General features: G+C 45.0%; 1 protein-coding gene across 1 annotated transcript in view; it reads right to left on the bottom strand.

Moving 5' to 3' along the window:
* Nucleotides 1–27,729, bottom strand: part of LRRC20 (leucine rich repeat containing 20) — a 146,227-nt gene that overhangs the window by 46,326 nt on the left and 72,172 nt on the right. Inside the window, exon 3 of the mRNA XM_006888978.1 lies at nt 8,342–8,509. Coding sequence (XP_006889040.1) covers nt 8,342–8,509 — 168 coding nt within the window. The remainder of the gene's footprint in view (nt 1–8,341; nt 8,510–27,729) is intronic.

The raw sequence follows: 27,729 nt of genomic DNA, 5'->3' as shown, positions 1-27,729 counted from the left end.
TAAAGAGAGAGACAACTCGTGTTCTGGTGGCACAGTCCATGGGGAGTTGTGCAACTGACCCAGATACCACATTTCTCTGGCAGTTTTGGCAGCAGCTCTGTGGGAGAAAGACCTCTGCTTGTGCAGAGATTTACAGCCTCTGAAAACCCACTGGAGGATCAGCTTTGAGTCGGTTCAACTGAAGGGCAATTAATTTCATGTGTATTATGTAAATATACACACACACACTTATGAGCTCTGGCAGCCTAGTGGTAAGAAGATGTGCTGCCAACCTGAAGTCATGTGGTTTGACTCCACCAGTTGCTCCCTGGAAGAAAACTGGGCAATTCCCTCCTATGCCATTTACTGCCTCTGAAGACCTATTAGAGGGTCAGCTATGAGTCAGTTCTGACTTGACAGCAATACACACTTTTTTTTTAACTCCCGGTATAAAATAAACATACCAGGAGGGGAAGCACTCAGGACTGATAAGATGGAAGGGGAGAAAATGATAAAGTGCACAGAGATTTAAATCAGCCCCTCCACCCTCAGAGCATGTGCTCCATCCACAGAAATCCCTAGTCAGTTGGTCTGAGCCAGGACTCAGGGGTCTGCATGTCTGAGAGGCCCTCCGGGGAAGGCAGATTTGGAGCCAACTGAGAACTTCTGTGAGGTTTAAGGGGCAGTGACGCTTAGGAGGATGGTAGGCAGTAACAGGATCAGCAGGCCCAAGGTGGAACCTGGTGCCTAGGAAGGAGCTGAAGGCCCTGGGGGGAGGTTCCTGCAAAAGGTGCAACACGTCTCAGGGCTTGACATCTGGACGGGTCACTGGAGACTCGGCTAAGTGGCAGGTTTTGCTACGAAAGGCACAAGGTCTATGCTTCTTAAAAGCTCCTAGGTGACAGTTCTGCTGCTGGTGCTGTGGGCAAGGAAGTCCAGCACAAACCAAACATGCTGCCGTCTGGTCAGGTCTGACCGAAGACACCCTGCAGGGCACAGAGAACTGTCTCACAGGGATCTGAAGTCTGGAAGCTTCATGAATGCAGAGCCACATCATTCTCCGGTGGTGAGGCTGGCAGCTAACTAGTTAGGCCACTGACCTAGCAGTGGAATACTTAACCACTGTGTCACCACGGCTCCCCAGAACCAAGGCAGGGGTTCTCAAACTTCAGAGTACATCCAAATCATCGGACAGAGGTGCTTGTTCAAACAGAATTGCTGGTCCCTCTTCTAAAGTTTCTGATCTAACAGGAGGGACAGTGTTGAAATGCTTTTCTAACAAGCTCCCAGATGCTGCTGGACCTATGACCACACATGGAGAAATATGGGGAAGACCAAAGAAGAACTGATGTCTCCGAGGACCAAATATGAATTGTGCTTGTTGGCAAAGAACACTGGATATACCCTGGGCCACTAAACAAATAAACAAATTTGTCTTGGAGGAAATGCAGCTAGAAAATGCTCACTGGAGGTGGGGATGGAGAGATTTTTGCCTCCCAGACTCTGGGTATGTTATCAGGAGAGGCCAGACCCTAGAGAAAGGCCTAATGCTTGGCAGAGGAGAGAGAGAAAAAGAGGAGGACCCTCGATGAGACGCCCCAGCCCCTCAGCTGCACCGGCAGCTCCGACACAGCAGGTACCAGGAGGATGTGCAGGGCCAGGCAATGTTTTGTTCTGATTGATATTCACAGGGTCATCACAATTCACAAAGCAACTCAGCTGCACCTAGCAACAACAACAACAGTAATGGTGAAAAAAACAGTTCAAGGGCAGGACTAAGCAAATATAGCCCAAAACATCCCTACCTAGGGCAGGTAGGTTTATTTTTTAAAGTGTCATTGCTCTATTCATTACATTCATAGCAAGAATTTGTTTTCCTCTGATCTCCTGCTTTCTCTGGAACACTGAGCAAATAGGGAAAAAACCCAGCAAACTGAAGGTTAGAGAAAGTTAAGACCTAGTTTCACAGAAGTAGGCAGTCTTCTGAGGAGTAAAATCATGTTCACTCAACACAGCATTTAGTCGTCTGCCCACCCCCCACCCCATCCCAGGGCCTTAAAACTGCTATGCAGCATCAAGCAGTGTAGGTGAGTGGTTTGGGCTTGATGCTGTTCCTGTGCCCATTTCAAGTACGGTGTGGCCTCATCATCAATGTCCCTACTTCCTCTTTCTCAGTCCAGATGAAAAACTGAATCTTCTCAAGGACAAGTGCACAGCCACTCTGAACTCAGCACTCTTTCTGAGGCACTCTGATCCCCACTCCAACCAAGTCCCATTCCTCCCTTCCAGCCTGGAATCAGCTGGAGGTCAAGACCCACATGTGGCTCACTGCTGGAATTCCCTTTTCTCCAGAGGCAGTTTTGTTTGAAGTACTGCTGAGCTTCCACGTACAGCTTTCTGGTTCAGAAAACAAGAACGAAGTGTCCCGAACCACAGCAACTTGGAACAGAGGGTCAGTGAGCTGGAAGACAAGAGCCTCACTAGAAATATACTTAGAATTAAAATCAGAGATGAGACATAAAATAAATGAAGAAAACATTCGAATCATGTGGGATGACATAAAATGGAATAACATATGTATGACTGGAATTCCAGAACAGGGGAGTGACAGCAAAATCACTGAGGAAATTGTGGAAGAAGCACTAGAAGAAAACTTCCCAAGTATTTTGAAGAATGCGGAAATCACATTCAAGAAGCAGAGAGTACATCAAATAGACAAGACCCAAAAATAAAAATATCAAGACATATCATAGTCAGATTCTCCAAATTAAAGATACGGATTGAATTCTAAAAGCAGCAGGGAAAAAACAAAGAATTATCTACAAAGGGGAAACAATTAGATTAAGTTCTGATTTCTCAGCAGAACCCATACAAGCTAGAAGGCAATGGGATGCCATATAGGGTTGCAGAGTGGATTATATTTGGGGGTAGGTGGTGGGGATTGGGGAGGTGCGGGGAGATTGTGTACCAATGAGGGAATTTTTCTTTTGCTTTTCAAGGAGAGGAGCAAACGGGGGGGGGGGAGTTGTGCGGGGAGAAGGGTGCAACAATGAATGAATGGAATTTCAAAATCTCTGTAGATGTTCATTGAAATGAAAAATAAACAAACTAAATTTTAAAAAAAAGAATCAAATAAAATATATACATAGGATCTGGTACAGAGGAAAAAAGAAAAAAAAAGAAAGTTGAAAGATAACAATTGACAGTCAAGGATCCTGTACCCATCAAATATGAAGGGCAAATGAGATCCCTTGCAGAAAAGAAGGAACTTAAGGAATTTGTGAAAACAAGACCAAAACTACAGAAAATTTTAAGTGAAGTCCTGCACACGGAGAGGCCAAAGGAAAGTGCATGGGTAATCGTAACCAGAAACCACAAAAAAAGAAACATAGCAAAATGGCAAAAGTAAAACCTGGCCTGACAATAATCACACTTAATGTGAATGGACTAAATGTACCAATTAAGAGAAAGAGTAGCAGAATGGATAAAAAAATTTAAAAAAAAAAAAAGCCTAAAAAAAGAAGAGAAATAAGGCTCAAACTCAAAGGCTAGAAAAAAAAAATACCAAGCAAATGTCAACCTCAAAAAAGCAGGAACGCAATACTAATCTCTGGTAAAATAGATTTCAGAATGAAAACCACTATCAAAGATAAAGAAGGACTGATTAATGGCACAATAGATCAAGAATACATAACCTTGGTTAACATTTATGCACCAAATGACAAACCTGCAAAATACATAAAACAACGGTTAACAGAATTGAAGAAAGAAATAGCACCACAATAATGGAAGGAGATTTCAACACACCACTATCACCAAAGGATGGGTCAACTCAAAAGAAACACAAAAATGCAGAAGATCTAAACTACACAATCAGCCAACTTGACCTTGTGCAAGTATTCAGGGCATTGTACCCAATCAAAACAAAGTAACTTGTAAACAACTGTCCTCTGACCAATTCCTTAAGCTACAAATCCTTTTGGTCGTGTTAGGAGGGTCCTGGAAGCATGAGTCTTGGACAAAGGTGTCATGCCAGGAAAGGTGGAGGTCAGAGAACAAGAGGAGCCCTCCCTGAGATGGACTGACAGTGTCTGTAACCACGAACTCATCAGAGCTGGTGAGGATGGTGCAGGACAGGGCAAGGTTCACATCTGTTGTTCACAGGTTTGCTATGAGTCGTAATCAGCTCAATAGCCCATAATAACATGTACAGAAACAGGATGGTGGGTCAGAGAAAGAGAGGGAACACTCAACAAGACGGATCAATAGACAGTGTCTGTAACAATGGGCTCAACCTTTTTAGAGATTACAAGGATGGTGCAGGAGAGGGCAAAGTGCAGATCTGTGTTCATGAGTCACAGTGTCCCGATGGCACCTAACAACAACCACAGGAAGATCCCAAACAAGCAAGTGGGTACCGGTGAGCCTGTCTCCAGGGACTCAGCAGAGGAGAGGTATTTGCCACTGTGTGGTCTGCCAGGAGGCAGCGAGGGAGAGGGATGTTGTCCCTTGACCCATTTTATATCTGAACCAAACCTAAGACTTCAGACTGGGGTTATTTGGTCACAGGTAGAGAAAATGGTGAGAGATGGGGAAAAACTCATAGGCTGAGAAGAGGGATGAATGGGGTGGGGATACACAGGTGGCGCTAATCCACCACCCACCGGCCTCCAGGCTCAGCACCTTCACCCCACTCCCACCAGTCACAGATGATGTGACCAGGACAGAGAGAGACAGTGGAGGGATGGGATGGTGGAAGGACGAGAAGCATGGTGAGGTGTGGGCCTCAGGAGATAGTTGGCCAGGCTGGTCAGTCGCAGAACCCGGATCACTCAGAAGGCCCTCAGTCCTTCCTGCCTACAAACACATAAGCAATCTGTTTCCCATCACGACCTGGCGTGCACAAAGCTTCACAAGACAGAATTTACCGTGCCACACGTGAGGCTGGCTGACACGCTCTACTCTAATTAAAAGATTGCTAGTCTCAACTTACTAATTTGATTTTACCACTCTCTAATGGTTCCCAGCCTGCAAACTGACAAAATATACCTTCTTGTGTCTCAGTAAATTCGTGGGAGGGGGCTCAGGGGCTTTAGAACTCTCTGCAGTGTCCCAAGCTGTTCTGCACTAGCTAACAGATGGGAGAGAGGGCAGGGCAGCTCCTGAGATTCAAGGAAGCAAAGACCGCACTGGAGGATAGACAGGGCCCACACACATGGGTCAGAGGGCTTCTGCACAAGTGGAACCAACAGTGGCTGGTGGCACCCAGCTGTGAGACCTGAGGGCATGCAGCTACCAGTGAGCCCTGCGAACAGGCACCACCATAAACGCAGACAAAAGGATCCCTCCTCCTCTCCATGGACTGGACTCTCTGGCCTCCTCTCCCCACAGACAGGCCCTAAGGATGGAGGAAGACTGGCAGAAAGGCTATTCAGTCATGAGATTTCTGGCGTTCTCCCAGGCTCCTGGGATGCTGTGTGCCCCTGGGTCTTCCAGGGATGGCGAAATTTACCCATAGAGGGCTAAGTAAGATAGCTGGGGGCCCCACAAAGGGCTAATTAATACCTGGGGGGGCCACAGATAGTTATTTCAGGTCCCTGGGGGGCCCCATGGAGGGCTAATTCAGATACCTGGGGGCTTGTTAAAGTTGTCTGTTTACTGCTCACTGAGTCGAGGCTTTAACAGAATGCATGCATCTCAAATTTATTTCTCCAAATGAAAAACTGTTTTCTATTTTCCAGTTCATTCCGAGCCCTCGGAAGGCATCCTAAGATACTACCACAATTATCCCAGTGAGTTCCTGCAGGGGATCAATCTTCCAGCTATTTCCATAATGAGGGCTGAAGCAGCTTTCACCTTTACTGTAATCACAGCCCCCTTCTCACTGCCCTTCCAGGCTCGCTTTTCTCCACTGGGGCTAGTAAGGCCAGCTTGGCTTTGCCCCTGGTGTGGAGGTTAAGAAGCCACTCTTGTAACAAGCACAGCTGGGGTGCAGCAGAGGGTTTGCGGCTGACTCTCCCCTCATTCACAACTATTTATTAGCAGAGCTGGTTCAGAAAGGGGAGGACATCAAAAGGTGGAGACTTTATGAGGGGCACAATGGCAGACGCCATATATGTGTGTGCCCCTTCTCCAGAGAGTGAAGTGGAGAAGGAAGCAACGAGGTTCTCTCCCACAGTGGGTGAGGGCCTAGGGCCAGGCATCTTAGGGAGCAGCTTGTCACTTGGGGGGAAAGGGGAGGTCTCTCCCAGACATAGGCAAGCCTCTAGCTCTACCCCAAGCCTGGTCCAGGCTGAACAGAAGGGCTCTGTCAAAGGCTAACCTGGAAGGAAGCACAGCCCAGTGGCTGCATCTGATATTTACATGGCCAAATGTGAGACAGAATCTTGGAAAGGAAGGCTAGGAGAATCATCCGGGTTCTCAGCTTCCGGATCTATCAAATGGGGATGATCACCCATGGGAGTGCACGTGAGCATTCTCGGTGAATTTAAGATGTTTCCACATGGAAGGATTTTCACTGTCACTATGCAGAAAAGAAGTATTTATACAAGAGTGTGAGAAAATGCCCAGCTTTCTCTTTGAGACTGCTGCTGCTGAAGGATCCTGTCAGCCTGGGAGAAACAGAGGATCCATCACCCCGTACTGCAGCCAGGAGAGGCAGATACCACCTGTCTGAAGAGTGGCCACGTTCTCAACTCTGACCGCATCTCAGGGCAGAAAGCAGGGGGCAGGGTGGGAGATGAATTCTGTTATAAGATGAGATGCTGAGGTGCAGAGAGCATATGTGAGTATTCCAAGGTTGCCATAGAAAGTGGTGCAGACCCTGGGCATTTCTTGTCCTAGTCCACCCATCTGCCTTCACCTGGGAAAGGCCCCTGAGGGGCTCCCACTTAATTTAAATGAGCAGCAGGAGGAAGCAAAGGCATTGAGAAAAGCCTCCATGAACGAGGACAGCCAGGGCCCAGCCAGGAGGCCTGGACAGGAGCACAGCGCCCAGCCAGGATCCCGGGTGATGCACGCTGTGCAGGAAGGAGGCGTCTCCAAGGGCAAAGGTGCTCTGAGCATTGTTGGTTCAAACCCCACAGAGGCCCAAGTGTGAAGGTGCCAACCCAGGGGCAAGCTATTCAGGGACTCTGGTCTCGGGAGGACTGAGGCAAAGTCTATGCTCAGGGCCTGTCCAGAGGCCAGGGAGCTCCAGCCTGGGCATAGGGCAGAGCTTTAGTGTCTTGTATTCTGATCCTGACACTTCTACTGTCTGGCTGTGGGACCTGATGCTCTCTCATTACCTTTCTTTTTTCCCCCCTCATAACCTTTCTGAGCCTCAGTTTATTCATCTGAACTCTGCTGATTCCAACACCCATACAGCTAGGGTGCCAGTCTCCCCAGCAGCATCGCCCCCACCCCCAAGGTGGGTGCTGTACCTCGTTCACACCTCATGAGGCAAGCAAATAATGTCTATCCCCCACCAGACAGCTTTCAGCCACTAGAAAGCACTTACTTTTAATCAAATGGCATAATAGCTGTGAAAGAGGTAAGGAAAATAAAAGCATGACTGAAGGGGGTTATTATAATCATTGCCATTAGGCACTACTGACAGCAGAGGCAACAAGAGCGAGAGTGAGACGGGGTTGGCCACGACGTCCTGAGCACAAGGGGGCTGTGAAAGGGGGGAGCTGCACAGGCAGGAGCAGAAGAACCCCGGCAAGTGCTGGTTGTCTCTGTGGTACTCAGATGGAGGACCCTCGGTGCTCCCAACAACCCAACTTGATGAGAGGGGCATGAATGCTGCAAGAAAAGGGGAAGGACCACACCCACCTAAGCAGAGCTCAGCCCTCCAGATGTGGACAGTTCAGACACAGAGTGACAGGCTCCCTGTTAGGGCAGGAGGATTCTGGGAGGCTGGGTTGACAGGAGGAAGCATACCGTAGGGGGTGGCACAGAGGGGCTGTTCTCAATGTAGTCACCTGCCAGTCCCTAATTAATAATGGGGAATGTCATCCTGTGAAGGCAGGAAGGGAGAGTGGGGACTCCAGGAGCAACTGGTTTACAGAGGGGGGAAGCCAAGGAGTCTTAGGGAAAGCCTAGATGGATACCCAGAAAGGAAAAGTTTGTAGTCTAAGGTCATTCAGTCTGTGGGTAAGAAAATTAGAAACCAGGTTTGTAGTAGTTATATGCAGGCTCTGTGTCCTCAGCTCAGCATCTCAGACCAAAATGTTCAAACCTCCCCTCACACGTGAGAAAGGCTCACTCCAGAGCCCAGTCCTGTGACCATCTTACAAGTGGATGCTGGGAGTGCAGAGGAGATAGCATCTCCTGGAGTAGATGGGCCAATGTGGCTCTGGGACCCTCAGCCACCACTCACCCACGATCTCATTCTCTTCCAAGTTGATGGTCTCCAGCGCCGGCAGGGTGGTGAGCTGCTCGGGGAAGTCCTGGAACTGGTTCCGGGACAGGTCGATCGCCTTGAGATGCTGCAGGGCGCTGACCTCGTTGGGGAGCCGGTGCAGGAAGTTCCCTTCCAGGCGGAGCTCTGTCATGTGGCGGGGAGAAGAGAAACAAAGGGTTAGAAGGGGAACAACCAGAGACTTGTGCTGGCTGGTGCTCACCCCACCTGGGCCATGAGGGCAGTGAGGATGCCCCAGGCCCCAGTGACGGCTTCCAATAGGAGGAGTAACACTCCATCACTGCCTGTCCCTCCAGCTGGGACATCTGCTTTAGGCTCTGTGATATAAGAGTTCCCAGCAGCAGAGTCTAGACTAAGAGTCAGGTGTGCTGGTTCCTCCCTCAGTCGGGCCATGGACTAGGCAGCCCGCCAGCCAAGGGACACCACTCTCCCAACTTCAATTCAACAAGCCAAAGGGCAGCCATGTCCCTTTGGGGTCATGGACCCAGTTTTCCTCCCCAGCACAGCTGACAAGACCTAGATGACTTCCCAGGGTAAAAGGGGCTCTTCCTGGCCTCTGGCCCCACCCCTGCTTGGTCACCCTAGAGCTCTAATAACCAGGAACTGATCCATACACCTTTGTTCTCCTACAACCAGCCCCAAGAAGGGCACCTTGGAGATCCTTAATGCCTCTTTCCAGGATGCAAGCAAATAATACCTGGATTACAGGGCCCTCATGGCCTCCCACTCACTTCTACAGAGGTGTGGCAGAATGGTTAATGGTGGGCTGCTAACTTAAAGGTCAATGCTTGCACCCATCAGCTCCTCTGTGGGACAAAGAGGTAGGCAGTCTGCTTCTGTTAAGATTACAGCCTTGGAGAGCTTATGGGGCTGTTCTACTCTATCCTATGATTTGGCGTTGATGCAATGGCAATGGTTATGCGTAGAGAACATTCTGAACCCAAGGCCAATCTTCCTAAACCCACTCCACACAAGACACCCCCACACCATGCCCACCTCCAACAGCCAGGTTCTTCCATAGCAACATTTCAAACACAAAAGGGCTACTCAATCCAGACCCCAGACGTACAGCCGCAGAACTGTAAGGGGCACCAGAGAACATCTAATCCAGCCTTCCCTAAACTGTCTTTCCCAAGAGTCTGTCCTCACACTCTCCTAGTGTGCTCTAGCCTTGGAGCCTTTGCACTTGCAGTTTTTCTTTCTAGAATGTTCCTTACTAGACTGCCTCACTAGGGGCAGGAGGTAAAGAAACTAGGAAAGATTCAATAGGACCTGAAAAGACAGGGTAATAGTGGGCAAAGCTCTATGGTGATTAATTTTATAAAACACATGATTGATCATTTGAAACACAATGAGGAACGTATGAAATGCAATGTACCTGAATGATACACAATGTGTATGAATCTTGTATGCAAATCACTATAAAATAAAAATAAAGTGGGGAAAAAATATGGCTACTATTTGTGAGTGCTTGTCCCTCAAGACAGTTATGAGAGTAAAATAAGTTAATAATATACGTCAGACTATCTAACACAAAAGTAGTTATAACACAGTAAGTAGATAAGCACAGTAGTGAGGGGGGAAAATTAAAGACCGCCTCACTTGATATGAGTCTCTGCTAAACATCACATTCTCTAAAATAGGTTTCACCCCCCTGTAGTTTTTGCCTTTCTAACGGCCATTTGCACATAACCTGCTGACTTGCTGGCACCGTCTGCCTCCTACATGACAACATAAGCTACATAAGGGTGGGATTTTGCCTCTATTATAAAAAAGAACCCCTAACAGTGGCCAGGACACAGGGAGGACTTGAGAAGTATTTGACAAGAGCATGAAGAAAAATTAATTCATTTGAATGTCACCCTCACAATTTTGCCAAGTTTGTTCTAGATGGAATAATACTGGTCTTTAAGTTGACTTGCTCATTTTATTTATTTGAAAAGGGGAAAGTAGGTATTGATTTCCAGAAGTGTACAGTAGAAGCAAATGCAATCAATATAAAAGTACCAATTTTCGCTGGACACTCTCGGCAGATGAAGGGACTGCGGAGCCTGAGGAGGGGTATGGAGGGACCACTCCAGGTGGAGGCCCAGCTCTACCAGGCCAGCCAGGTCCACGAGGAGGTAGCTGGATCGTGGAATCTCTCGGACGCCACTTCCCTAGAGTGTCATACATTTGGTTTTGATGAGAGCATGGCCCAATTTTCCTGATCGTCCAGTTTCTAATTCTTTATTTTCTGGAACACACCTACCTTGCTTTGTGTGCTCTGGCTACACAGGGCATCTTTGGATTCCTAGCCAGTGATTACAGGGCACCTTCCAGGGCATGGCTCTCTGACCACCAAGCTCAGCAGCAGACACAATGTTTTAAACTGTTTCTGATTTCCCCCATTTCCTTGTTTAGGAAGAAATCTTCATGTTTCCTCTCATCTCTGTGAAGGTTTCCTAACAACGCACCCCAGTTATCATATCTCCCTTTCTGGAACTTGCTATGTTCTACTAGCAGATTTACTCATTCACCCCACAGGTAACAATGTGCCCACTCAGCCCCGGGGCTTTGCAAGGGGCTGAGACAGACAGCACACTGCCTCCTCGGCCAGCTGAGTTACATAAACTTCCAGGACACGCACAGTGTGCAGAAGGGAGGGTACAGCCCCATGCAAAGCAAGGAGACCCCGCAGCCTCTCTTCTCCCATGGCAAGTAGTGAGAAGCAGTATGGCATACGGGTCAGAAGCAAACCCTGGAGTCTAAGGACTGCTAAGGGTTTAAATTCAGACTCTGCCAAGTCCATTAGGCAAATTGTTTATTATCTTTGTCTCAGCGTCTTCAACTGTGAAATGAAGATAGACAATAACTGTTGTTAGCTGCTGTTAAATGAGCTCCAACTTGTGACCTCTCCCATGCACAATGAGTTAAAGCATTGCCTGGGGCCATGCCAGCTTCATAATACTGGTACATGCAAGTCCACGGCTGCAGCCACTGTGGGTTCTGGGCGCCCTGCAGCCCGGAGCTCATCATCCAGCACTGAATCACCAATATTCTGCTGTGATCCACAGGGTCCTCACGGGCTAATGTTCAATGTGGGTCTCTCTTCCTATTCTTCATTTGGAGGTGCCACTTGAAACCTGTCCCCCGTGAGTCACCACACTAATACATGCAGCACTAATGGCACAGCTTCCAACATCAAAGCAGCAGGGAAGCCCTCACAGTATGACAAACTCACAGATGGGAGGTGGTGGCTGTTAGGCGTTGTTAAGTGTGTTCCAACTCATAATGAACTCATGCACAACAAAACGAGACTCTGCCTGGTTTCACCATCTCCACTGTGGTTAAGCCCATTTTTGCTGCCACTATGCCAATCCATCTCATTGAAGGTCGTCCTCCTTTTAGCTGAACCTCTACTTTACCAAACATGTTTACAATCCTTCACACTTGGCCTGGAGGAAATACCACTAGATGTTCCTTAGAAGCTGCGATAGTGAGACTTTGTCTCACATACTGTGGACATCTTATCGGAGAGAAACTCATACAAGTGCATCTGTGAAAAGGGCCTTCAACAGCACGTGTTGTTTGCCTTCAAACTGGACCCAACACAGCTGCCCCTCCAGCAGGCTTTCAGAGGCAGTAAATTGCACGGGAGGAGACTGCCCATCCTCCTCCATGGGCCTTTGGGATTGCAGCACAGCTTATTACTAAGCCACCTATGTCTGGCACATAGTAAAATACTCTACGAGTATGTGAAAGAGATGGGAGTGTCAAAGTGGTGCAAAAGGATAGGTACTTGGCTTCTGACCAAACGCACGAGCCTGAGTCTACCCAGAGGTCTGTGGAAGGCCTGGGGATCGGCTTCCAAAGGTCACAGCCTAGACCATCTTAGGGAGCCTCTCACACAATGTGTCAATCATCACGAGTTAGAAATGACTTGATGGCAATGGTTTATATTATAGAGGGATGGATGGATGGATGGATGGATGGATGGATGGATGGAGCAACGTGGCAAACATGCTGGGCATCTGGGTTAATCCAGTAACCTGGTTGGTACTGATTTACCTATTGTTGCTGTGTACCGTCGAGTCAGAACCGCCCCTAACTGACCCTCCAGCAGATTTTCAGAGAAAATAAATCACACAAGAGATTGTCCATCTTGCTCTGGTGGAGCAGCTTGTGGATTCACACCAAGTACCGTGGGGATCACAGGGCACTTTCTTACCACTAGGCCACCAGAGCTCCCATTGAGTTACCTACTATACTTTTATTACTACTCATCCAAGTTTGGGCACAAAGAGAGAAAAAATGCTTGGCCTGGAGCCATGGTGAAGTTTTGCAGCTTCAGAAGCCCTGACAGGCTCTCACAGCCTCTGAGAACAGGTGTTCACCCAGCAGCTTAGACTGACTGACATGCTCACAGCATCATGGGTGGGCAGCATGGCAGGCTGGAAGGGGTCTTATACACTGCTGGCAGGGCCAGACCCCACAGCTCAGCAGGGTGACCAGGGAAGCTGGGGAAGACAATCTCCCTCTCTCGATTTGCTCACATTCAGTTGTTTTTTACATTTTCAGTGTTACTTTTAAAAGAGGGTCTTTTTTACCTTGTAAAAGTTTGACACTTCTTTAAAAAGTCAGACATGGAATTACAGTATTATTGTTGTTAGGAGTCAGGGACTCTATGCACAACAGAAGAAATGCTGCCTGGTCCGGGCTGTCCTCCGACAGCTGCTGACCGGGAACCCAGCAGCACAGCCACTCTGTCAGTCCACCTTCTTGCACATCTTCCTCTTTTTCACTCGTCTTCCACTCTGGCAAGAATGAGGTTCTTCTCCAGAGACTGTCCTCTCCAGATAACATGCCCAGTGTGTGTGAGATGAAGTCTCACCATCCACCCGTGCTTCAAAGAGGTTTGTTGGCTGCACTTCTTTTAATTTGTGAGTCTTATGACAATATATTCAATATTCTTTGCCAACACTACAATTTCTTTTTCAATCTTCCTTATTCATCGTCCAACTTTCATACGCACATGAGTCAACTTAAAATACCAGTTCCACTCTTATGCATAAACCCAAGAGATGAAATCAAGGATTCCAAAAGATACTTGAACACACATGTTTACTGCAAAAATCAAATCCTAAGCATATTTAACAAATTCTCCAAAAGGATGAAAAGGAAACCCACAGACTATGGAAAAGTATTTGGCAATGATACATGTGATATATCTAAAATTTATAGACTACTCCAGCACCTCAACAAGAAAAAGGTAAACAACCCAACTGCAAAATAGACACAGGATATGAATAGAAATTTCATCAAAGATACTTCACATTCAGACTGCAAACAAATACATGAAGAAACGTTCAAAATCCCTAGCTTTCAGAGAGCTGCAAATCAAAATACCTATATCATCTCACTCCAACAACAATAGGAAAGCAAATAATAAATGGTGGCGAGGTTGTGGAGAGATTGGAACCCTTATTCACGACTGGTGGGAATGTGAAATGGTACAACCACTATGGAAAGCAGTCTGGCGCTTTCTCAAAAAGTTAGAAATAAAAATATCATTTGATGGGGGCAACTGGGTGGGCAGAGCGAAAAGTGCAACAATGAATGAATGGAAACCCTAAGTCTCTGTAAGCTTCCATTAAAATTAATTAAAAAAAAAGTAAAAAAAAAACCCAGCACATTTGACCCAGCAATTCCACTACTGGGAATATACCCTAAAAAAAGCAGAGCCATGATTCAAACAGATGTATGCACACCCATGTTTATTGCTGCGTTATTCACAATAGCAAAGAGATGGAAGCAACCCAAGTGCCCATCAACAAATGAATGGATAAAAAAAACTAAGGTACATCCACACAATGGAATATTACACAGCAGTGAAAAACAATGAATTTGTAAATCATTACACAACATGGGTAAGCCTGAAGGACGTAATGCTGAGTGAAATATCTCAGTCACAAAAGGACAATTATTGTATAACACTGCTGCTATAAGACATGAAAGAATGAGGGGAGAAGAGGAAAAGAATGGACGGATACTGAACACTGCACTGGAATGGATGAAGGGGAAAACTATCCAAAAGGAATATATGATTAGGCATTATATGAATAACAACAATTTGGAACAAGGGTACATTGCAAAGTGAACTGGGTGATGAGGGAGGTAGGGGGAGGGAAAAAAATGGGCAACAATGAATGAATTAAAAAATGTTTTGAAGTGTTTACTGCGATATTACTTACAAGGGCAAAAAAATGAGGTAGCAACTTGATATACAACATGTAGTATATAAACATAGTGGAATATTATTAAGCCATACAAGAAACATAGTTCTAGTATATATTATAACATGGGTAAATCTCAAAAACATTATGCTGTGTGAAATAAATCAGTCACAAAGGCAAATATTGTATATGATGCCACTTCCATATAATATCTAGAAATGACAAGTGTCCAGAGACAAAAGTTTGTTAGCATTTACCACAATCTGGTGGGATGAGGGAAATGGATAAATGCTCAAGGGAGATGGAATTTCTGTTTAGGGTGATGAAATCTCTAAGGTACAGCTAGTGGCAACACAACATGGTGAAATAAGTAATGTCATGGGATTACAGACTTTGAAATGGTGAAAATTTTTATTAAACATTTTACCACAATAAAATAAAAAAACCTTTGATATAAATATATTACTGTAATTTTGTTGGGGTTTTTTCCTCCATAAATGAGGGTATTTAGTGGGAACCCAAAGTGTGAATCCATCAACTGCTCCATAGGAGAAAGATAAGCAATCTTCTTCCGGGCAATTTATGAAAACCTGCTAGAGGGTCTGCTATCAGTTGCTTTCAACTTGACAGCACATAACAACAACAGTTTGAGCCAATCTGGGCCTGGGTTTAATGACAGCCTCAAAGGGGCTCAGAGATGTGAGAAGCATCTAGCTTTGAAGCTGGCTTCTGAGAGCCTCCCAGGCGTGTGGCTCTGCAGGGTCAGGGCTGATGGGAGGCAGAGCACAGAGGGAGCTAATTATGGAGAGAGAGCTCTGAGGACGGCTCAGAACACTCATCAGACAACCTGTTCCTCACCCCTGAACCTGGCTCAATGCACGGAAGAACCTGGGAATGCAGGGGAAGAATCTCACTGTGCTGCTCGGACTCAGCTGTTCTGTCCCTTGGCTCAGGGACATCAGAGGCAGGCCCGCCACTGCTGAGAAGATGAGCGTTGACAGTTTTTCTCATTGTCCCAAAAAGAGAGGGTTATATCATTCCAGGAAGCCCTCCATGCGATGGTCAGGGTGAGCACATTCTGGGGTTACTCTTGGGGCTGTGGGAACTCTAAAGGTTCACTGGGTTAACACAGCTAACTGAAAGGTGGTACCTGGTGGGAAATCCGAATCCACCAGCTCCTCTGAGGCTTGAAAGATGGACAGTCTCCTCCCACACAATTTATACTCTCTGAAAACTCATGGGAGGGTTGGTTCTGACTCAATGGCAATGAATATAGTATTCTGGGGTTTGTCACACATACAAGCAGGCCTCATGAGTGTTCCCCAGACTTCCTCAGAGAAGTGGGATAGGAATAGAGATGGGAGGGGCATTCAGGCGTCAAGATTCAGGATAGAGAGTTAGAACTAAAGAGCATGGTGTCTCTGGGAAAGGGTTAACACCACTTACACGGTGGAAGCTCAGAGGTGTACGTTCCATGACAAGAACAACATGAGCCACGCTGTTGGGCAGAGGGGCCCATGATTGGCATGGGCTGCTCACCTGATTCCCCAGTCTCCATCACTAGGGAATTCACCCCAGTCTTGCCTGAGCTATGATTCAAGCAAATCATCTCCCATGTGCTGTCATAAAGAACATCATCCCTCATGATAAGTACCAGCTGTGGGAGTTGTCAAACAGTGTCACTAACATGACATGAAAGTAGAATCTTGTTGGAGATTATCTAAAAATGCCTGGAATAGCATACTGACAAGAGAACTGCCAGAAATTCAATTTGGATTTAAGGGAGGCCTTGGCACCAGGGGCACCATTGCTGATGTCAGATCGATCTTGGTTGAAAGCATGGAATATGAGAAGGATGTCTATTTGTGTTTTATTGACTATGCAAAGGCATTTGTGTGGATAATAGCAAATTATGCCCAATATTGAGAAGAATGAGACCCCAGAACACATAGCTGTGCTCATGTGGAATCTATACTTAGACCAAGAAGCTGTAGTCTGAACAGAGTAAGGGAACACTGCACGGTTTAAAATTTAAAAAAGAAAAAAAAGTGTATCTTCTCTATACCTATTTAATCTGTATGCTAAGCAAATAACTAGAGAGGCTGGACTTTATGAAGAAGAGGGAAGCACCGGAATCAAAGGAAATCAACAACCTGAGTTATGTAGTTACACAACCTTGCCGAAAGGGAAGAAGACTTGAAATACTTGCTGCAGAAGATCAAAGACTACAGCCTTCAACAGAGATTAAATCTTAGCATCGAGAAGACCAAAATCCTTCCCATTGGGCAAGTAGGCAACATCATGATTAATGGAGAAAAGATTGAGGCTGTCAATCATTGCATCTTGCTTGGATCTATAATCCAAGCCAGGAGCCAAGAAATCAAAAGACATACTGCACTGGGTAAATCTGCTGTCACAGAGTTCTCTAAGGTACTAAGAAAGAGTGATGTCAGTTTAAAGACTAAGATACATCTAATTCAAACCATAATCTTTTCCATTATTTGTTATGCATCTGAAAGTAGGATAATGACTAAGGATAACAGAAGAAGAATCAATGCCTTTGAGTTGTGGTGTTGGAGAAGAGGACTGTAGCCCATGGACTGCCAAAGAACAAATAAGTCTTGGAGAAAGTGCAACCAGGCTGCTCCTTGGAGACAAGGGTGGTAAAGCTTCATCTCACGTATTTTGGGCATGTTGTCCAGATGAGCTAATCCTTGGAAAAGGACACCATGGTTGGAAACGTAAAGGGTGGGTAAAAGAGAGGAAGACTCTCAATGAGGTGAACTAACACAGTGATTGTAACAACAGGTTTGTGTATCAGAGATAATGAAGATGGCACAGGACAGTGTAGGGTACAGTTCTATTGCTTACAGGGTCCCTGTGAGTCACAGTCAACTCAAGAGCATCTAACAACAACAGCAACAGTGTATGCTGACAAAAAGAATAAAAGCAGTCAGACAGACCAAATCCCACTGGCTGCTTGCTCTTCGGACTGTGATGAAGTGGGAGGGACAGGCACCATTTCTACCCAAAACATTTAATGCACATCTGGAGTTGGACTGAGCTGCATGGTGCTTACAGATTCCATAAATGTAAAGATACCCCCTATATCAAATTAAGGAGCCTTGGTGATACAAAGATGAAGCACTCAGCTGGTAAATGAAAGGTCAATTCAACTTGCCTGTCTAGTCAAAACAAACTCATAGCTGACCCTCCACTGAGTTTCTGAGACCATAAATCACACGGGAAGAGATCGCCCAACTTCCTTCGGTGGAGCTGCTGGTGGATTTGAACTGTCAGAGAGCTGTCCCTTTCAGGTTAAAGCAGTTTCAGTTGAAAGGCAACCAGTTCAAACTCAGAAGACATGACAGGAGAAAGGGGTATTAGTCACCTTCCACAAAGATTTACAGCAGTTCACTACCTGGTAGTGTCACCAGGAGGCAGAAGATTGAAACGGGGTTAGTTTTTCATTTTGTTTTTAAGTCAAATCTCTCCTCTCTCTCCCACTCTCCAATTCTCAACCACTCTGGGCAGCTTCCTTGCCTATATGGTGATTTTTTTTATGCCTTTTCCTACATTTTAGGAAAGGAAGGAGGTGTTGAATGTCTGTTAAGCTTCCATTAATGATATGTCAAAAGAACTCTGGTGGTGTTATTTATTACATGTTGTGACACAAACCAAAAGGCCAATGGATCAAACCTACAAGCTGCTCTACAGGAAAAAAAGATGGTCACTCTCCTCCTGTGTGATTCACAGGCTTAGAAACCTGAAAGAGGGCTGCTCCGAGCTCAACAGCAGTGGGTTTACTACCACACACCAGGTGCCACTCTGTAGTGGCCGGTGTGCTGCATTATGCTGGAAGCTATACCCCCAATATTTCATTCAAGTATCTGCAGTGGTGCTCATGGTGGGCAGGTTCCAGTGGAACTTGCAGACAGGAGGAAAGGCCTGGTGATCTACTTCTAAAAATTCCAAAACTTAGTGTGTGAGAACCCCACAATTTATAACAAAATAGCATCTTCTATAGAGGTAGATGAGCTCCCCAGGTTGAAGAGCAACAACGGATCGCAGCAGGCTGGTGACGTTGATGACAGCATGGGACCAGCAGCAGCCCTCTGTTCTGTCATATACGGGTCACCACGTGCTCGGGTCAACTCCACAGCCACTAACAAGATGAAACACATGCCAGCTCATTCGTTTTCACAGTGACTCTGAAGTTAAGTGTGCAGGAGTCGTGCTGCCAACCCAACGGTAGGTGGTTTGAAGACACCAGTCAGTAGATGGAGATGGACAATCTCCTCCCTCGTGACCAGAGCCTCTGAACACCTGCTGGAGGGTCAGCTGGGCGTCAGTTCCAATTGATGGCAATGACTTAGTTATTTTCGTAGAGATGAAAAAACTAGAGGCTCAAAGAGGCGAGGTGATGTTTTCAACATCACCTAAGTAGTGAAGTCGAGCAGCTGAAATCGAACACTGGGTCACTCTATTCCCAAGACACTATTCATGCCACAAGGGAATAGGCAAAGGCCTTTAGCAGGCAGATGGGAAGCCAAGAAATGATGGCCTGTACAACAATGAAAGAATTTTTTTATTTTTTAAAGAGAAAAGCGAACTGGGGCGGAGGGGGGTGGGGAGCCAGGGAGGAATATGTACAACAATGAATAAATGGAAATCCAAGTTCTCTATAAACTTTCATTAAAATCTCAATTAAATGCAGTATACATTATTTATCCCCCTCTTTTCTTAGGTGTATACGGCATTGAAACAGATGAGGGAGAGAACTGTTTAAAAGGAATATAGGATTAGGTATTATTTTCATGACAAGATTACAGAAAAAGAAATGCAAAGTAAAGTGGACTCTGGACTTGAGAGGGGATTGTATCACAATGAAAGAAATTTTTTTTCTTTTCAAAGAGAAAAACAAACTGGGGGCAGGAGTGGGCAGGAAGGAAAAATGCAACAATGAATGAATGGGGGGAAATTAAATGGAAACAATATGCTGTAAATATATATATGTATATATATGTGTATATATAGATATATATATGTATATATATATATGTTGCATTAAAATCATTAATAATAAAAATTTTTTTTTAAAATATCAATTAATTAAGAAAAGAAAAGAAATGATGGTCTGAGGTTGGAGAAGCTTACAAGATGGCAGGTGAGGGAGGTTTACTTTTCCTGCAAACCCGTGTCAACTCCTTAAATCCAGATGTCCTCAGGTGTCAGAAGACCAAGACTGCTCCCTTACCCGGAACATTAATTAATGAGCTCACAACAAATGAGTCATTCTTGCCTCCAGTAATGTTTACTCAAAGGACGACTCTGAACAGGGAGCTCAGAGTTCTGGTGCTCTTTGATCCATGGATTTTCTAGCTAGATCTTACTCTTAAAAAGTGACAGCATTCACACCAACCAAAGTACAGACACTAGCTTAGAAATCAATCCATCCCCTGAGGTAGAGCAGACTCTTAACTATCAGTCTAGACCTTACAGGCCAGTGTTCTCCTGACAAGCTTGGACGTGACTGGTTCTACAGGTGACTTCCATGGCATAATAAAGAGCACAGCTACACTGCCGAGCACTCATGATACGATGTGTGAAATACGAAAAACATGACATCAGGATCAGGGGAAGACTCATGTGCAGATGACACAACCTTGCTGTACAGAAAGTGGCGAGGCCTTGAAACACTTGCTCTGGAAGATCAAAGACAACAGCCTTCAATATGGATGATATCGCAACATCAAGAAAACAAAAATCCTCACCACTGGGCCAAGAGGTAATATCATGATAGATGGACAAAAGGCTGAAGCTGTCAATGATTTCATTTAACGTGGATCTATAATCAACACCTGTGGTGACAGCAGTCAAGAAATCAAAAGACTTGCTGCATTGAGAAAATCCACTGTCAAGAATTTCTTCAAAGTGCTAAAGAGCAAGGAAGTCCGTTTAAAGACTGAATGCCTAATCTAAGCCATAGTCTTCTGACTACTTCCTATGCATCTGAAAGTTAGATGATTAATGATGATAGAGAAAGAACTGATGGCTTTAAATGGTGATGCTGGAGAATGGTACTGAGTATCCCATGAATTCACAAAAGAATAAACAAGTCTGTCTTGGAGGAAGGGCAACCAGGGTGCTCCTGAGACACAAAGATGGTGAAGCTTCACCTCAACTACATTGGGCATGTCCGGAGAGGCCAGTCTTTGGGGAAAAAAACATCATTCTGGGAAAGATGGAAGGTCAGAGAAAGAGAAGACGACTCTCAACAAGGATTAATACAATGACTGTAACAATGGGCTCTAGTCTATTAGAGATGGTGAGGATGGTACAAGATAGGAAGGTTCATATCTGTTGTTCATAGGATCCCAATGGGTTGTAGTCAACACAATGGCACCTAATAACAACAATAATGACATTCTTACAAGAACCATTAAAGTAGGTATAAAATGAGTCCTACCTGCGATGGTTAATACTGTGTACCAACATGATTCTCAGTATAATGTAACTCTCCCAGAAGTCATAAAACCGGACCTCTACAGTGTTAATGAGGCATGGTTATAGGCAGTTATGTCATGATATGATTGACCTAGTTTGATGTAAGGGAAATCTCCTTAGTGTGGTTTTCATTGAATGTGTGTGTGTGTGTGTGTGTGTGTGTGTGTGTGTGAACTCTGAAAAAGCTAGCAAGCTTTATGCCCAAAGTACTACATCTAGTGTGTTACCTCCAGACTTGAACCAGTGGCCTGCAGTACTTGCCAACATTGGCTTCACTGGTCTCCAAAGCCAGCAGTTTCCAGCTCTGCTTGCTGACACTGGACTTGTTAGCCTCCCCAGAAACCTCTCTCTTGAGGTCTAATCCATGATCCTGGTACTTGCTAGTCTCTACAAGTATGTGAACCATTTCCTTAAAATTTTTTCCAACATCATCTAATTAGTTAATCGCAGCAACTGAAACCTAATATTGGATCTCTCTGGCCTCAGACAGTATACATGCCTCTCTCTGTGCATGCATGCATGTATTTATATATCCACATATATATGTACACAAAAATATATGTGGATATATACACACACATGTCACTGGTTTGTCTTCTCTAGAGAATTCAACCTAACATACCACCTTATAAGACTTAGAAACCGTATGTGAGTTTATGCTTTTAGCAGCTTCCCTCACTGATTCTCAAGCCCCATCACGCACAGGGGTCCTTATTCAGCTACCATAAATAACTTTTGCAGTTACTTTATCTTGAAGAAGCTTCAGAGATAAGCACTGCTTAAAACTAGATATTGCTTTAAAAAAAAAAGTACAGTAGAAAAAAAAATCACCAAAATAGACACTGTTGCTAACATTTTTATCACCAAAAAAGCTATCTGGTTAATGATGCTTAAATATTTTTTCTGCTCTTCATAGAACCTTTGAATCTTGTTGCTGCCAGAGTTGTTTTCTCATGAAAAGACATGACCCCTTCTCAGTTTCTGAAACCGGGGGTAGCGTCAGGTCTGTGTCCACTCAGCAGGACCCACCATTGGCTAGATCAGCTAACTGAACCAAAGTCCCTGTCCGAAGCCTGAAAGTAAGAAGTATTTGTGGAGGATGCCGGAAGGAAAGGGTGCCATCAACTCCCACAGGTCACTGCCTTTCAACCAGAAGAGTTTCAGGTGTACTGCTGGGGTGGGTATATGGAAAAGGCTCCCCAGACAATGTTAATGTACCCTACACCCCCTGTGGAGAGTCACAGCTTCAGGTCTACTCCTTGGAGTATATCTGCTGACCCAGGCAAGACCTTCAGAGAACCTAACACATTGACTACAGGGTGGAGGTCTCCCAAGGAACTGCATTCCTGATCTCCATTCAGCTAGCTGCCTTTGGTCTACACTGAGGAGCCTTAGGAGAAAGAGGTCCATGAAATATAATTTTATATCCACTGCTGAGCTAATGTTTAGTTTCAATGAAAATTATCCATTCTGTTCCTGAATGCTTAATTTACATTTCTTCTATGTAAAGTTCTACATTAAATTCACGTGTGACCATGTGACTTGCTTTGTGCCAAGGAAATTTGAGTACATGCCACGTCCAAGCTTTAAGAAATAAAAGGCATGCTTTGTCACCTTCTCTTTTTCCCTCTGTCACAGAGACTAGCTACACTTAGGAAGGTGGCTGCTTCATCAGCTAAAGTCCCTGAGAAATGACATGCAGAAACCTCTGCTGACCTACAATGAACATGTGTCAGACTAAGCCATAAATGTGTGCTGTCTTAAGTCACTGAGATTTCGTCTTATTTGTCACAGATACAGACCTAACTTATCCTGTCTGACACAGTTTCAAATACATTTTCAACTTACAAAAGCTGTGCCCTCTCATACAGAAAATGAAAGCATCACATACATACAAAAACCATAGAAAAATTAAAATCCCACTGTATTTCTACCCAGCCAAGGAGCCCTGGTGGTGTAATGTGCAACGTAGCAGGCTGCTAAAGGAAAGGTCAGTAATTAAAATCCACCAGCCAGCCAGCCACTCCATGGGAGAAATCTTTTCCCACAAAGACGTAGAGCCTAGGAAACCTGACAGTGAGTCCTTATGAACTGGAACTGGCTTGATGGCAACTGAGGAGAGAGAAATCAGTATTAACCAACAGTCTGGTGTATGTTTTCCTGATATTAACTAACAGTTCAGGGTACATTTTTCATGCAAATACTTATGTATACATAGAGAGATAATCTTCTTAAAAAGCAGCAGAATCACAGCTTCTCTTTTGCAACCTGCTAATTTCACACAATAAAGATTAGAAAGTTTTCTACGGCCTTCCTTGGGGCCCACTACTTCAGCCCACTGCTCTAAAGATTAACTGATTTCCTATTGTGAAACATGCAGCAATGAACTTGAGGGGAGTGCATTTGTGCCACTGCTATTATTTCTCAAAGATATGGAAGTAGAAATAGGATTGCTGGATCATTTATTATTTCTAGTTCCAACATTTTAAAGACGTATCATACTGTTTTCCATAGTGATTGGACCATCTTACGGTCCAGCCAGCAGGGTATGAGAACTGCAATAACATCATTTTCTACCCAACAGGAAAGATAATATAGATATTGAGTAAGATAGATATTGCTGCTGTTGTTATGCACCAAGGAGTCAGAACTGACTCACAGCTGACCTCCAATGGGTTTTCAAAGGCAATAAATCACATGGGAGGAGATTGTTCATCTTTTTGCTGTTGAGTGGCTGGTGGATTCAAACCACGCGCCTTTGGGTTGGCAGAGCACAGCAGAGGATATCTGTACATATGTGTTTGATGTGCTACAAACAAATCCATTGATATAGCAAAGCATGCAGGGCACAAAGTTCCGAAGATTCTTAGCCATAAGCAAACACACCTTTGAGAGAGAGTCTCTGGATTAGGGGGCTTAGCTCTGGTGGCAAGAAGCTGTGCTGCAATACCACAGGTACACAGTTCAAAGCCACCAGCTGCTCTGTGGAAGAAGGTTGGGCAATCTTCTATGTGATTAACTGCCTCTGAAAACTGGCTGGAGGGTCAGCTATGGGTCAGTTCCAACTCTATGGTATACCACGACCACCACAGCAGGCCAGATAACATAGTCCCCAAAGACAATGTGTTACAGTCTACTTTGGTGAGCCTCAACTGGGGTCTTGAAAGCCTGTGAGTGGCCATTCGAGATGCAACCACTGGTCCCTCTCCATCTAGAACAAATAAGAGTGAAGAACAGAGATGCAAAGAAACAATTAGTCCAGAGGATTAATGGACCACATGAATAACAGTGTCCACTACCTGAGTTCAGAAGAATGAGATGACATCCAGCTACCACTATCAACCACTCTAATCAGGATGACAGAAGTTTCTGGATAGAATAGAAAAAATACACAGAAGAGAATCTAACAGAGACTGGTTGAACCTCCACTACTGTGGCCCTTTGAAGTCTTTCAAATCTACAACTGTACCCAACCCAGGGGATCAGCTTTCAGCCGAGTACTAAGCAGTCCTATAAAGTGAACAATAAAAATGTGAGAGGAACATTATTTTTGTTATTAAGTGCCGCTGAGTCACCTGAGACTCATAGCAACCCTATGTACAACAGCTGAACCCTGCTTTCTCCTGTGCCTACCTTATTGTCTCTGACACACCTACTCCCATTACCCCAGACACTAAGTCAATCCATCTCATCAAGGGCCTTCCTCTATTGCACTGTTCCTCTACCCTCCCAAGCATGATGTCCCTCTCCAATGACTGATCCCTCCTTGCAACATGCCCAAAATATGTTAGACGACGCTTCAGAATCCTGGCCTCCAAGGAGTAGCCCAGTTTTACCCTCTCTGTTCTCCATGATATATTCAATACTGTTCTCCAGCATCACAGGTCAAAGGCATCAATTCTCCTTCTATCATCTCTGGTCACTGTCCAGCTTTCTGATGCATAGCACATAATTGCGAAGATCATGGCCTGAATCAGGTGCACCGTAGTCTTCAGACTGACTTGCTCTTCAGTACTCTGGAGAGGTCCCTGACAGCAGACTTGCCCAATGCAGTCTGGAGGAACATATATCTTGGAATTATCAACCACACGAGTCCAAAGGGCATACTCTGCCCAAAAACAGAGCTCAGAAGGTAGGAAGGAATAGGAAAGGAGAAATGGAAGCTGGGACTACAATAAGCACATCAGAAGTGTGCTATCACATAGTGGGATTTGAAACCAACATAGTGAAACAAAATGTGTCTGAATTGTTAACAGAAAATGGGTTTGCTATGTAAACTTTCACCCAAACCACAATAAAAAGTTAAAAAATCAATCATAATAGACTTGTGAATAGAGCGAAATCAGCATTCTGTCTCTAGGTTTAAAGTCCCAGGGAACAACTACAATCCCAGAGGTGCATGGTTTGAATCCACCAGATGCTCTGCCGGGGAAGGAGGGACAATCTCCTCCTGTACCAGTCAGATCTGATTTGATGGTACACGCACACAAAAATAATAAAATTAAAAAAATAAAAATAAAGTCCCAGAGAAGCACAATCTCCAGAGTAAAGGTTTTCACAGCAGCCGCTTCGAAGGAATGGCTCAGCTGCAAGGCACAGAGCCTGGCTCCTGAGAAGGACAGTAGGAGGTCTTTTGTCAGACAGAAGCTATTATGAAAAACAAAAGGAGCAATGGGAATAGCATTTAGCCCTTATTTAAGTTAGGATAATCAAAGGGAGAGCAGATTCCTTTCCAGCATTGAAACTGGGAAGGAAGGAAAGGCTTCCCAAAACTGAGCTTCAAAGGGGGCCCAGATCTACCTAGGAAGGGGAGGGTCAGCTCGGCTGTGCAGAAGTGCTGGGCTGGAGTCCGAGAGATTTTCCGGAAGGGGACTCTTCTATTCGGTACCAAATATTTAGCTTACTGGATGACACTTAGAGCAAAAAAAGTAATAAGCAGAGCTAACATGAATTGAGTGCTTTTATGTTCCAGACACTTGTTGTAGGGCTTTACATGGAATAGTTATTTTTATCTTACTGAAAGCCATTACTCCCAATTTATAGAAAATTATCCTAAGCACAGAGAAATGACATAATTTGCCAAAGGTCATACAAACTCCAGAGACTTAGCTTTGCTTTCAAATCCTCTAAACTGAACTCAGGCCACCTCACCACCAGGCCTCCTGCACCCAGAGCCTGACCCCTCACCACATCACTGCACGGCCCCAGGAAGCCCCTCCCCATGCTGGCACCTGCCTGACCCAGCTTTGTGTCACCCATGGAGCAGCCCCTGCTCTCAGACAAGACACTCTCTTCTCTAAGTCCCTGATTAGTCAGTAGTGAGTGGACAAAGAGAACATGAATGGGAGGGCCTGGTAAATTTTAAAAGTTTTTAAAAAGTTTTAAAAGTTATTAAACACGTGCCATATGCTCTATCCTATATTTGGACGTGATAAAGGGAAAGTTTCTAAAAGTAAAAACAAAAACAAAAACAAAAAAAACCCAAAAAACAAAACAACCCCACAAAAAAACAAACAAACGCAAAACGAGTAAGTGGGAAAACTCCTTTCTAGAGAGACTACTGGCTTCACAACTATTGGTCACAGTCTTTTCAATCACTTGCTGTACATCTGAGAGCTAAACAATGACTAAGGATGACAGAAGAGGAATTGATGGCTTTGAACTGGTGCTGGAAAAGACTGCTGAGCATCCCAGGGACTGTTGAAAGAACAAACAGATATGTCTTGGAGAAAGTGCAGCCAGAGTGCTCCTTGCAGGCAAAAGGAAAAAGCGTTGTCTCACATACTTTGGGCATGGTGCTAGGAGATGCTATTCCTTGGAGAGGGACATCTTGCTTGGGAAGGTGGAGGGAAGGGGCAGCAAAGGAGAGGAAGACTCTTGATCAGGTGGACAGACACAGTGTCAGACAGCAGCAATGTGTCAGAGATGATGAGGATGGCACAGGATAGGACATAGTTCATGTCAGTTGCTTATAAGGTCACTAAGAGTCATTCTTGACAACATCTAAAAAGAACAACTGACTTTATAAAGAGCTGCTAGTCAAAAGGCTGGTAGTACGAATCCATCAACTGCTCCTTGGAAGAAGAACAGTCTTCTCCCATAAAAAGGCACAGTTTTGGAAACTCGATGAAGGATCACTGTAGGCTGGAACTAACTCAGTGAGGCCTATGATTTCATACAGGAGCTGTGAAGTGTTCTCGTCCATCTTTTGGAAGAGTTTATGTGAAAACAGTGTTCATTTCTATAGAAAAGTTTGAATGATGACTTCACTATTTGTTGTTGTTATGTGCCGTCGAGTCGCTTGTGACTCATAGCGACCCTATGTACAACATCCCTAAACTCAGCTCTGTCCTGTGCCAATCTCATTGTCTCTGACACACTCATCCCGATTACCCCAGTCACTGAATCAATCCACCTCCCAGAGGGCCTTCCCCTCCTGCACTGTCCCTCTACCCTCCCAAGCATGATGTCCTTCTCCAAGGACCGGACCCTCCTTACAACATGACCAAAGTATGTCAGACGAAGTCTCAGAATCCTTGCCTCCAAGGAGCAACCCGGTTTAACCCTTTCCAGGATGAATCTGTTTGTTTTCCTAGCAGTCCATGGTACCCTCAGCACTGTTCT

Source organism: Elephantulus edwardii, unplaced genomic scaffold (genome assembly GCF_000299155.1).
Source record: "Elephantulus edwardii isolate Elephantulus edwardi_28Jun2011 unplaced genomic scaffold, EleEdw1.0 scaffold00074, whole genome shotgun sequence".
In the NCBI taxonomy this organism is placed as follows: domain Eukaryota; kingdom Metazoa; phylum Chordata; class Mammalia; order Macroscelidea; family Macroscelididae; genus Elephantulus; species Elephantulus edwardii.
This window is presented reverse-complemented; position numbering and strand designations above follow the sequence as displayed.